General features: G+C 43.8%; 1 protein-coding gene across 1 annotated transcript; it reads right to left on the bottom strand.

Moving 5' to 3' along the window:
- Positions 1–93: 93 nt before the first annotated feature.
- Positions 94–2453, bottom strand: LOC109909135 (von Willebrand factor D and EGF domain-containing protein). The gene is made up of 5 exons (XM_020508088.2): positions 2102–2453; positions 1824–1919; positions 1465–1569; positions 1082–1177; positions 94–425 (listed from the first exon to the last, which is right to left on the bottom strand). The coding sequence occupies exons 1-5, from the start codon at positions 2340–2342 to the stop codon at positions 313–315; spliced, it is 651 nt and encodes a 216-aa protein (XP_020363677.1). The 5' UTR covers positions 2343–2453; the 3' UTR covers positions 94–312.
- Between the last annotated feature and the right edge of the window lie 10196 nt (positions 2454–12649).

Below are 12649 nucleotides of genomic sequence, written 5' to 3'. Positions count from 1 at the left end.
ATTAATTGGCTACACTATATTGTTAGTAAAAGCAGTTCGCTAAGTGTTGTTTTACTGTAAATCATCTGACTGCATGATAAGAAAATAACAATAAACCTTTTATCCACATTTTATTCATTATATAGCACAAACCCAAAATTGTATAGTAGATATTAAGTTAACAGCCAAATGTTATTGTTAACACAAATCTGTGGTTCTTTACAAAAACATTTTTACAAAAGGCAGAGATGATATCTAAAGCACCAGATTTGGAATGAATACAGTACTACATGGCCTCTGACTGGCCCTCTTTGACCTCTGACCCCTAAAGGGTTAAAACACCTTTTTCCTCTCCTCACAGCGTGGTCCAGAGTAAGGAGGGCGACAGCGGCACGAATCGGGAGACAAACACTTGCCTCCATTCAGACAGGGCCGGTGACACACAGCTGCAAGATAGAGAGAGGGGAAAGAGACAGAGGGAGGGGGAAAGAGACAGAGGGAGGGGGAAATGAGAAAAAGAGATGTTACATTAAGAAAGTGGAAGGAGGGCTCATTATGTAGTCTGGTGGCCTCTTCACATCTGGGGAAACTGCTCAACAGAACAAAATCTCAAAACAGTCATTTTCAACATATCTGACAGGTTTCTCACTCAGTAGATTCTTTCAGGATAAAAAAAAACACTTCTGTTAACAATTCCTTAATTTTCTGACAGTCTGATTTATATTTGTTATTCTTTAGCATGCCTGATTAACTTCTCTGCTATCTATCGTTTGACCCAAGTGTGTCAGTGTGTTACAAATTAACACACTTGACACACATCCAGAACAGATCAGTGATTAGGCTCCAGTTATGGGTTATACATTTATTTGGCCTGTTGCCTGTATCTGTGTCAGTGTGTCTGCAAGTGTGTGCATCATTTACCGTGTTTGTGAGTCTGTTGCGGTGAGAGTAAAAAAGTGCATACCTGAAAATGCATGTAGTTTATGTTGGTTGTGTGTGTGTGCCAAATCTGTGAGATTTTACATGACATTTTAGTCATTTAGCAGACGTTCTTATCCAGAGCAACTTACAGTTAGTGCATTTATCTTAAGATCTCACTCACCAGTGTGGCAGGCTCCACCCAGCCAGCCCTCTGGACAGCTGCAGATTCCTGGGGCCACACAGCTGCCTCCATTCCTGCACCCCTGGGGACAGATCGCTGGGGAAACATCGCAACAACGCATTCTCAACACTCCGGGAACCAATAAATCACCATTATACCTTTGGCCATGTGAAGCGTTTTCTTTGTCCCATTCGATAGTAATTAAATCAACTATTTCTTTATTGTTTTAGTACGTGTGAAGGTATCTTGGCATTTCAATGAAGTTGTCAGAGGGTTCCGGAGAGGATTAATAAGCTACTGTTGATTAATAGGCCAGCTGAATAACCAGTCTCACTGCTGGTTTCACCTCTGTATGAATTAGGCTAATTAGGAGGTAAACAAACCCTCTTGGCATTTGGAGCCAGTCCAGCTGGAGGGACAGATGCACTTGGCCACTCCGTTCACAGCGATGCAGTCGCCACCGTTCCAGCATCCACTATCACATTTCACTGGAAAAGACAGACATACAATCAAATCATCCACTTACCTCTCCATGTTCCTAACCTGTAGTATAGGACTAAGACTTAACTCCCTACCCTTTTCAAACCACACTCTCTCCAAATAAAACATTAGGTTACTTGTACTACTGTAGTTACCAATAAATATATATTATTACAATATTTAATCAGATGTGTAACATTAACCAAGCACCAACATACTGTATATCTAGAAGGTTAACAGAATTAGTTAAATAAATAAATACCTTTATGACAATATTTTCCTCCAAATCCAGAAGGACATCTGCATTTTCCAGGGCGAAGACACTCTCCTCCATTCTTACATTTGGGATAGCAGTTAGCTGTTCAAAACAAGAGGCATCAGCACTCATTCAGTAAAATCATGCATATTTTCCATACATGTTGTGATTAAAAAAATATATGATATACATATTTCATACATTCTTCAATGCATCACTTGTCTTTTGTAGTTTGGCTATTTTGTTTACTGTTTCCTTTCTAGGCAAATATAAAGTAACATCACCATACTGGCAGGTCTCTCCCTCATAGCCGCGAGAACAGAAGCAGGTGTTGTTTCGGATGCAGATGCCAGCATGTTGGCACGGAGGGTGGCACGTCGCTTTGAGGTCAAAAACAAAGGGCACCGCCACCCCTCGCGGAGCGTCCGAGCGCGCTAAGCAGATGCCCACAAGCGCAACCGAGCAGGCCAGCAGCGCGAGGTTGACCTTTATCGACGCGGTAAAGCAGCAGCGAGCGAGCACCATCCTCTTCACTTGGTGGACAACGGGAACTGGGGTTGAAACCAAGTCCTTCGAGCAATGACACCGCAAGGCTTCTCTCCACGTCGCCCCCACTGATGAACAGAGAAACTACAGCAGATGTTAGTCAGTCGAGAGAAAGGGTATGGAGAGGACGGGACCTATGTGAAGCTAGCCACAATATCGATTAACAACAGTAGTAGATATTGCTGTTCGGCTTTCAAATAAAAGTCCCTAATTGAAAGTAACGCAAATGGATACAAATAGTGGTTTTTATGACATATTGGACTAGGAAATGCAACAACAAAAAAAAGGTTGATTATAAAATGTATTTAATTATTTGACATATTTGACAATATGCAGTAAAAAACACTGTTGAAATCTGACTGTGGATGTATTAGGCAGCATGATTGCATTGGGGGCATACTTACACTACATGGCCAAAAGTATGTGGACACCTATCCGAACATCTCATTGCAAAATCATGGCCATTAATATGGAGTTGGTGCCCCTTTTGCTGCTATAGACGGACGATTCCAATGGACGAAACAGATTCGCCCTCAGACTGCCAGATAGTGAAGCATGATTCATCACTCCAGAGAACGCATTTCCACTGCTCCAGAGTCCAATGGCGGCAAATCCCCTCCTCATTTCATGGGTGCACACTTCATAGGTAAGACTATGCAGTTCAATATGAATGTTCAATACACACAATAGATTGGCTGGGGGGGGGATTTGCCATGGTCAAAGTCCTGCAATATGAGCTATGACGCTAATATTTTTGACTCCAACACTATCATCAAGTTTGCTGATGTCACGGCAGTGGTAGGACTGATCACCGATGACAATGAAGCAGCCTATAGGGACGAGATCAGAGACAACAACCTCTCCCTCAACGTCAGTGAGACACAGGAGCTGATCGTGGACTACAGGAAACAGAGGTGCGAGCACACGCCCATCCACATCGATGGGGCTGTAGTGGAGTGGGTCAAGAGTTTCGAGTTCCTCTGCGTCCACATCAGTAAGGAATTAACATGGATCCACACACAGGAGGCTGAAAAGATTTGGTATGGTTCCTCAGATCCTCAAAAGGTTGTTCAGCTGCACCATCGAGAGAATCTTGACTGGCTGCATCGCCGCTTGGAACGTCAACTGCAATGCACCCAAACGCAAGGCACAACAGAGGGGGGTGAGTACGGCCCTGTGCATCCCTGGGGCCGAGCTCCCTGCCATCCAGGACCTCTATACCAGGCTGTGTCAGGAGAAGGCCCAAAGAACTGTCAAAGACTCCAGCCACTAAAGCCATAGACTGTTTTCTCTGACACCGCACTGCAAGCAGTAAGTCTGAAACATTTGACATTTTAGTAATTTAGTAAGTACATTTTTCCTCAATAAAGTAGCTATCAGGAAATTCAGAGCTAGTGAGGGGGAAGAAAGTCAAGTGCAAGTGTTAGTTCACAAAGGGCTTTTTGTGTTGTGGGGGTGAGGAGGGGGTGCTGTGGGATTATTTAAGAAACTCTTCGAATAGGTAGGGTTTCAGTGTCACGACTTCCGCCGAAGTTGGCTCCCCTGCCTGTTCGGGTGGTGCTCGGTGGTCGTCGTCACCGTCCTACTAGCCGCTACCGATCCCTTTTTCGTTTGTCTGTTGGTTTTGTCTTATTAGTTTCACCTGTGTGTATTTTAGTTTAATTAGCTTCCCTATTGTTTTGTGCGCTATTCTCCGGACTGTTTTGTCCTGTGTTTGGGCTGGTCTATTCTATGCGCCCTGTGTGTTGGCGTGACCGTTTGTTTGCTGGACCGTTTGTTTGCTGGAGAATAAATTCACGATATACTGAACCCTGCTCTCTGCGCCTGATTCCAATCCACCACTCCTAGTATCCCGTGACATTCAGATGTTTTTGGGAGATGGGCAGGGACTCTGCTATCCTAGCTTCAGGGTGAAGCTGATTCCACCATTGGGGTGCCAGCACAGAGAAGAGCTTGGACTGGGGTGAGCAGGAGCTGCCCTCCCGTAGGAATGAGAGGGCCAAGAGACTAGAGGTGGCAAAACGGAGTACTCAGTTGGGGTGTAGGAGTTGAGCATAGCCTAAAGGTAGGGAGGAGCAGTTCCTCTTGCTGCTACGTAGGCAAGTACCATGGTCTTGTAGTGGATGCGAGCTTCAGCTGGAAGCCAGTGGGGTGTGCAGAGGAGCAAGGTGACATGGTGGACTTGAGAAGGTTGAACACCAGGTGGGCTGCAGTGTTCTGGATAAGTTGCAGAGGTTTCATGGCAAAAATGAAGGGCCCAGCCAACAGCGAGTTGCAGTAGTCCAGAAGGGAGACGACAAATGCCTGGATTAGGACCTGCGCCGCTTCCTGTGTGAGGTAGGATCATACTCTACGGATGTTGTTGAGCATGATCCTGCAGGAGTGTGTCACTGCTTTGATGTTTGCAGAGACGGACAGGGTGTTGTCCTAGGTCACACCAAGGCTCTTTGAGCTCTAGGAGGGGGACACCATGGAGTTGTCAACCATGATGGAGAAGTCTTGGAGCGGGTAGACCTTCCCCTGGAGGAAGAGCTTGAGGTGGTGGGCCGACACCCAAGCTGAGATATCTGCCAGGCTCGCAAAGATGCATGTTGCCACCTGGGGGTCAGAAGGGGGGAAGGAGAAAGATAGTTGTGTCATCCGCATAGAAATGATAGGAGAGAGCATCTGAGGAGATGACAGAACTGAGTGACTTGGTGTATATAGAGAAAAGGAGAGGTCCTAGAACCGAGCCCTGGAGGACACCAGTAGTGAGAGTACATGGTCACAGATCCTCTCCACTTCACCTGGTAGGAGCATCCTGCTAGGTAGGATGCAATTAAAAAGTGTGCAGAACCTGAGATTCCCAGCCTTGAGAGGGTGGAGAGGAGGACCCTGAACAGCTTCTACCCCCAAGCCATATGACTGCTAAACAAGACTACTAAATAGAGTGACAAGATAAAGCATGTGAATCCATTATAATTACCTGGATTTCTGCATACATTTGTCATAAAATTGGATCTGATCTTCATCTAGTCACAACAATAGACAAGCACAGTCTGCATAAACTAATAAAACACAAACAATTATACATTGTCATGTCTTTATTGAACACACTGTGTAAACATTCACAGTGCAGGGTGGACAAAGTATGTGAACCCTTGGTTTTAATAACTGGTTGGCCCTCCTTTTTGCAGCAATAACCTCAACCAAACCTTTTCTGTGGTTGCGGATCAGACCTGTACAATGGTCAGGAAGAATTTTGGACCGTTCCGCTTTACAAAACTGTATCAGTTCAACAATATTCTTGGGATGTCTGGTATGAACCACTCTCTTGAGGTCATGCCACAGCATCTCAATCGGGTTGAGGTCAGGACTCTGACTGGGCCACTCCAGAAGGCGTATTTTCTTCTGTTGAAGCAATTTATTGTTGATTTACTTCTGTGTTTTTTGTCGTTGTGCTGTTGCATCACCCAACTTCTGTTGACCTTCAATTTGCTTCATCAGATAGCCTTACATTTTCCTGCAAAATTTCTTTATAAACTTGGGAATTCATTTTTCTGTCGATGATAGCAAGCTGTCCAGGCCCACAGGCCGCAAAGCAGCCCCAAACCATGATGCTGCCTCCACCATACTTTACAGTGGGGATGAGGTTTTGATGTTGGTGTGCTGTACCTTTTTTTCTCCACACATCGTGTTGTGTGTTCCTTCCAAACAACTCAACTTTAGTTTCATCTGTCCACAGAATATTTTGCCAGTAGCGCTGTGGAACATCCAGGGCTCTTTTGCGAACTTCAGTGCAGCAATGTTTTTTTTGGACTGCAGTGGCTTCTTCCGTGGTGACCTCCCATGAACACCATGCTTGTTTAGTGTTTTACGTATCGTAATCTCGTCAACAGAGATGATAGCATGTTCCAGAGATTTCTGTAAGTCTTTAGCTGACACTCTAGGATTCTTCTTAACCTCATTGAGCATTCTGCGCTGTGCTCTTGCAGTCATTTTTGCAGGACAGCCACTCATAGGGAGAGTAGCAACAGTGCTGAACTTTCTCCATTTATAGACCATTTGTCTTACCGTGGACATCAAGGCTATTAGAGATACTTTTATAACCATTTCTAGCTTTATGCAAGTCAACAAATCTTTTGTTCAAGGCATGGTTCAGATCAGACAATGTTTCTTGTGAATAGCAAACTCACATTTTGCGAGCGTTTATTATAGGGCAGGGCAGCTCTAACCAACATCTCCAATCTCGTCTCATTGATTGGACTCCAGGTTAGCTGACTCCTGACTCCAATTAGTGAAGTCATTAGTCTAGGGGTTCACACACTTTTCCCAACCCACACTGTGAAAGCTTAAATGTTGTCTTCAGTATGGGCAAGAAAAATACAATAATTTGCGTGTTATTAGTTTAAACATACTGTGTTTGTCTATTGTTGTGTCTTAGACGAAGATCAGAACACATTTTATGACCAATTTATGCAGAAATCCAGGTAATTCCAAAGGGTTCACAAACATTTTCTTGACACTGTAGCTAATCAAATGGCTGCCTGCTGCTGCTACTGTCTGTTATTCTATACTGTTGCCTAGTCCCTTTACAGTAACCCTACTTATATATACATAGCTACCTCAATTACCTTGTACCCCTGCACACCGACCATACTGGTACTTCCTGTATACAGCCCTGTTATTTTTACTTGTCATTGTTATTCACTCTGTATTTATTCCTCACGTCACTATTTTTTATTTTGTCTTTTATCTTTAACTCTGCATTTCACTGTTAGTCTACACCTGTTGTTTACGAAGCATGTGACAAGTAACATTTTGATTCGATTTTGAATATGTGTGTCAACTCTACAGTTATGATCTGTGGGTGTCACTGAGTAGGCTGATATCCAAATTCGGTTAAGGCTGTACAGTCCAATATGAATGAATGTTCAATATGCACAATGATTTGACTGAGGAGGTCATTTGCCACAGTCAAAGTCCTGCAATAAGACGCTAATAATTTTGACTCCAAAACCATCATCAAGTTTGCTGATGACACAACGGTAGAAGGACTGATCACCAATGACAGTAAGAGCTCTGACGCTAATGTTTGTGTAAACTGTACCGAGTTGTAATCTGTGGGTGTCACTGAATAGGCCGAGACCCCTCTGCATGGGTGCACAGACAGTGCACACTCCATAGGTAACGCTGTACAGTGCATATACTGTATGTATACCCCAAATGCAATTATGCAGTCTAACACATCCACAGTGGGATTTCATATTTGTTTTAGTATTTATATAAAAATGTATTGAATTATTATAAAAAAATATATATATTATATTACCACAAGCCATACTTGTTTAGCATTATCTAGTCCAAATATGGCATAGTTCCACTATTTGTATCCGTTTGCGTCACTTTCAATGCGGGACTTTTCTTTTGAAGGCAAATCATTGTTGGTAATAGTTATTGTGGCAAGCTTCACATTGGTGAGGGCAGGGTGGGATTGGGGAGTTTGAAGGTGGCCTCAATTTCCTCCCAGTCTCTCTGGGCTAAGTCGTTCTGCAGAGAGGAATGCCTGCCATTCAAAGTGAAGACTTGTTGATTTAGAGAATTGAGATAGCCTGAATGCTGAACATTTACAAATGATTTACCATTGCACTAATCTCTCATGGGTGGGCAGCTGACAAATTACTTGAGACTTTAGTTCTGGGTTAACCGAAATTACCATTGCACAGAAGTCACTCACTGTTTTGAAGTGATTTATTGACAGCTGTCTCTGAACTCTGTCTGGACTTTTCCAGCTAATGTGAAAGGTCAACAAGGGACTTCCTTGATGTTAGAGAAACCCAGTAGCGGTCCTTTTCCAGTTCACACAAACATTTGAATAGTTATAGCTACTATGTCACGTGCTCATAGTCTGGCTACCAGTCTTTTTAGCTAACATTCCACTCCTTGACACTCCTGTCAGGTTCCTACATAAACAGCCAGGGTTTCATTAAATAGGCCTAGGCATTATACTTTTTTTATTGCACATTTAATTAAACTAACGCATTTGGTGATGTTCAACTTCAGTTCATTGGCACAAAACGGGTGCCAGCCAAAAATATTATTGTGCAATTCATGCATCTCCGCTGGCATCTCCACTTGCCTCTCTTACATCCATCCTCTCTCTATTCCTCTTATAACTCTTGAACCAGTAGTCTAGCCCAATGTGTGTCCCAATACGCTGAGTGTACAAAACATTAGGAACACCTTCATAATGTTGAGTTGCATCCCCTTATGCCCACAGAACAGCCTCAATTAGTCAGGGCGTGGACTGTACAAGATGTCGAAAGCGTTCCACAGGGATGCTGGCCCATGTTGACTCCAATGACTCCAGTTGTGTCAAGTTGGATGGATGTCTGTTGGGTGGTGGACCATTCTTGATACACATGCGAAACTGTTGACCCAGCAGCGTTGCAGTTCTTGACACACTCAAACCGGTTGGCCTGGCACCTATTACCATACCGCTTTCAAAGGCACTTACATCTTTTGTCTTGCCCATTCACCCTCTGAATTGCACACACACACAATCAATGCCTCAATTGTCTCAAGGCATAAAAATCCTTCTTTAAACTGTCTCCCCCTCTTCATCTACACTGATTGATGTGGATTTAACAAGTTAAATCAATAAGGGGTCATAGCTTTCACCTGGATTCACCTGGTCAGTCTATGTCATTGATAGAGCAGATGTTCCTAATGTTTTGTACACTTAATGTAGTTTGGTCACCTATTTTGAGCAATTAAAACATATATTCGACAAAGAAGCACCTTGCTCTTGCTTGCTGGATATAAAATATGCTACAGTGTTCACAGTGGTGCGGAAGTGGTGGGGAAGCTTCTCTGGTGTGATGTGATCACATTGGCTGGTGGTACAAAAGCAATGAACAGGAATGCTATGTTCTCCTGCGCCAAATGTTTATGTTTACAATTAAATTAATTATGTCAGAATGCTGAATGTTATGTTTCCAATCAAATGTATGATTTTTTTTTTTTAAATGCAATCTAATTTGCATGAACATTGTGATTGGATAGCTGTGAGGGTTATCGAATCAGGATCAAATCCTCTGATCTCCTCGAGCTCATTAATGATAGAATGTTCATATTTGAAGATTGCCGAAAGGCCGGCCTCTTTGGAAAATGACAAGTGGCAAGGAGTGGAATGTAATAGCTGAACAGATACTGCAACCTGGCTAGCGTGTTCACATGATATACTTCAATATAAGTTTTGTCACCAAAGCCCCATATACTACCCACCACTGCGACCTGTATGCTCTCGTTGGCTGGCCCTCGCTTCATACTCGTCGCCAAACCCACTGGCTCCAGGTCATCTAGATGTCTTTGCTAGGTAAAGCCCCGCCTTATCACAGCTCACTGGTCACAATAGCAGCACCCACCAGTAGCACGCGCTCCAGCAGGTATGTTTCACTGGTCACCCCCAAAGCCAATTCCTCCTTTGGCTGCCTTTCCTTCCAGTTCTCTGCTGCCAATGACTGGAACGAATTGCAAAAATCACTGAAGCTGGAGATTCATATCTCCCTCACTAACTTTAAGCACCAGCTGTCAGAGCAGCTCACAGATCACTGCACCTGTACATAGCCCATCTGTAAATAGCCCATCCAACTACCTCATCCCCCTACTGTTATTATTATTATTTTTTGCTCCTTTGCACCCCAGTATCTCTACTCTACAATCATTTTCTGCACATCTATGACTTATGTGTTTAATTGCTGAATTGTAATTATTTCACCACTATTGGCCTATTTATTGCCTTACCTCCCTTATCTTACCTCATTTGCACATACTGTATATATACTTTTTTTCTATTGTGTTATTGACTGTATATTTGTTTATTCCATGTGTAACTCTGTTGTTTGTGTCACACTGCTTTGCTTTATCATGGCCAGGTCACAGTTGTAAATGAGAACGAGTTCTCAACTAGCCTACCTGGATAAATAAAGGTGAAATAAAAAAATATTTAAAAATACAAGTTATCAATGCTTCAGTATTACATTCTATCCATGATGTGATAGTTATTAGTCAGAATGTAGGCCTAATGTAGGCTATAGCCTGTAAAGTATAGTCTGCTGAGCTTGAAGTAGACCTAATTCACAATGGTAGGTACACTCTTAGAAAAATTGGTTCCCCATAGGAGAACACTTTTGGTTTCAGGAAGAACCCTTTTTAGTTCCAGGTAGAACTCTTTTGGGTCAAATTTAGTACCCTCTGGTAAAAGGGTTCTACATGGAACGCAATAGGGTTATACCTGGAACCAAAAGGGGTTATTCAAAGAGCCGAAGAACCCTTTTAGGTTGTACTAGGTAACTATATTTCTTCATGCGCTGACCAACTGACAAGTGTCTTCACTGACATATTCAACCTCTCCCTATCTGAGTCTGTAATACCAACATGTTTCATGCAGATCACCATAGTCCCTGTGCCCAAGAACACTAAGGTAACCTACCTAAATGACTACCGACCCGTAGCACTCACATCTGTAGCCATGAAATGCTTTGAAAGGCAGTTTATGGCTCATATCAACACCATTATCCCAGAAACCCTAGACCCACTCCAATTTGCATACCGCACCAACAGATCCTCAGATGATGCAATCTCTATTGCACACCACACTGCCCTCTCACATCTGGACAAAAGGAACACTTATGTGAGAATGCTATTCATTGACTACAGCTCAGCGTTCAACACCATAGTGCCCTCAAAGCTCATCACTAAGCTAAGTACCCTGGAACTAAACACCTCCCTCTGCAACTGGATCCTGGACTTCCTGACGGCCCAACCCCAGGTGGTAAGGGTAGGTAACAACACATCCGCCACGCTGATCAACACAACAGTGATAGGCCTGATCACGACAACGATAAGACAGCCTATAGGGAGGAGGTCAGAGACCTGATGGATGGACATCCGGCGCCGACAGAGATGGCCACCTCGTTTCGCGTTCCTAGGAAACTATGCAGTTTTTTGTTTTTTTTACGTGTTATTTCTTACATTGGTACCCCAGGTCATCTTAGGTTTCATTACATACAGTCGAGAAGAACTACTGAACATAAGAGCAGCGTCAACTCACCATCAGTACGACCAAGAATATGACTTTCGCGAAGCGGACCCTGTGTTCTGCCTTTCACCCAGGACAACGGAATGGATCCCAGCCGGCGACCCCAAAAAACGACATTGAAAAAGGGGAAAACGAAGCGGTCTTCTGGTCAGACTCCGGAGACGGGCACATCGTGCACCACTCCCTAGCATTCTCCTCGCTAATGTCCAGTCTCTTGACAACAAGGTTGATGAAATCCGAGCAAGGGTAGCATTCCAGAGGGACATCAGAGACTGTAACGTTCTTTGCTTCACGGAAACATGGCTCACTGGAGAGACGCTATCGGAGACGGTGCAGCCAGCTGGTTTCTCCACGCACCGCACCGACAGAAACAAACATCTTTCTGGTAAGAAGAGGGGCGGGGGCGTATGCTTTATGGTTAACGTGACGTGGTGTGGCCAAAACAACATACAGGAACTCAAGTCCTTTCTGTTCACCTGATTTAGAATTCCTCACAATCAAATGTAGACCGCATTATCTACCAAGGGAATTCTCTTCGATTATAATCACAGCCGTATATATTCCCCCCCAAGCAGACGCATCGATGGCTCTGAACAAACTTTATTTGACTCTTTGCAAACTGGAATCCATATATCCGGAAGCTGCATTCATCGTAGCTGGGGATTTTAACAAGGCTAATCTGAAAACAAGACTCCCTAAATTTTATCAGCATATCGATTGCGCAACCAGGGCGGGAAAAACCTTTGATCATTGCTATTCCAACTTCCGTGACGCATATAAGGCCCTGCCCCGCCCTCCTTTCGGAAAAGCTGACCACGACTCCATTTTGTTGATCCCTGCCTACAGACAGAAACTAAAACAAGAAGCTCCCGCGCTGAGGTCTGTTCAACGCTGGTCCGACCAATCTGATTCCACACTCCAAGACTGCTTCCATCACGTGGACTGGGATATGTTCCATATTGCGTCAGACGACAACATTGACGAATACGCTGATTCGGTGTGCGAGTTCATTAGAACGTGCGTTGAAGATGTCGTTCCCATAGCAACGATTAAAACATTCCCAAACCAGAAACCGTGGATTGATGGCAGCATTCGCGTGAAACTGAAAGCGCGAACCACTGCTTTTAATCAGGGCAAGGTGACTGGAAACATGACCGAATACAAACAGTGTAACTATTCCCTCCGCAAGGCAATCAAACAAGCT

This window comes from Oncorhynchus kisutch, linkage group LG2, assembly GCF_002021735.2.
Source record: "Oncorhynchus kisutch isolate 150728-3 linkage group LG2, Okis_V2, whole genome shotgun sequence".
NCBI lineage: Eukaryota > Metazoa > Chordata > Actinopteri > Salmoniformes > Salmonidae > Oncorhynchus > Oncorhynchus kisutch.
This window is presented reverse-complemented; position numbering and strand designations above follow the sequence as displayed.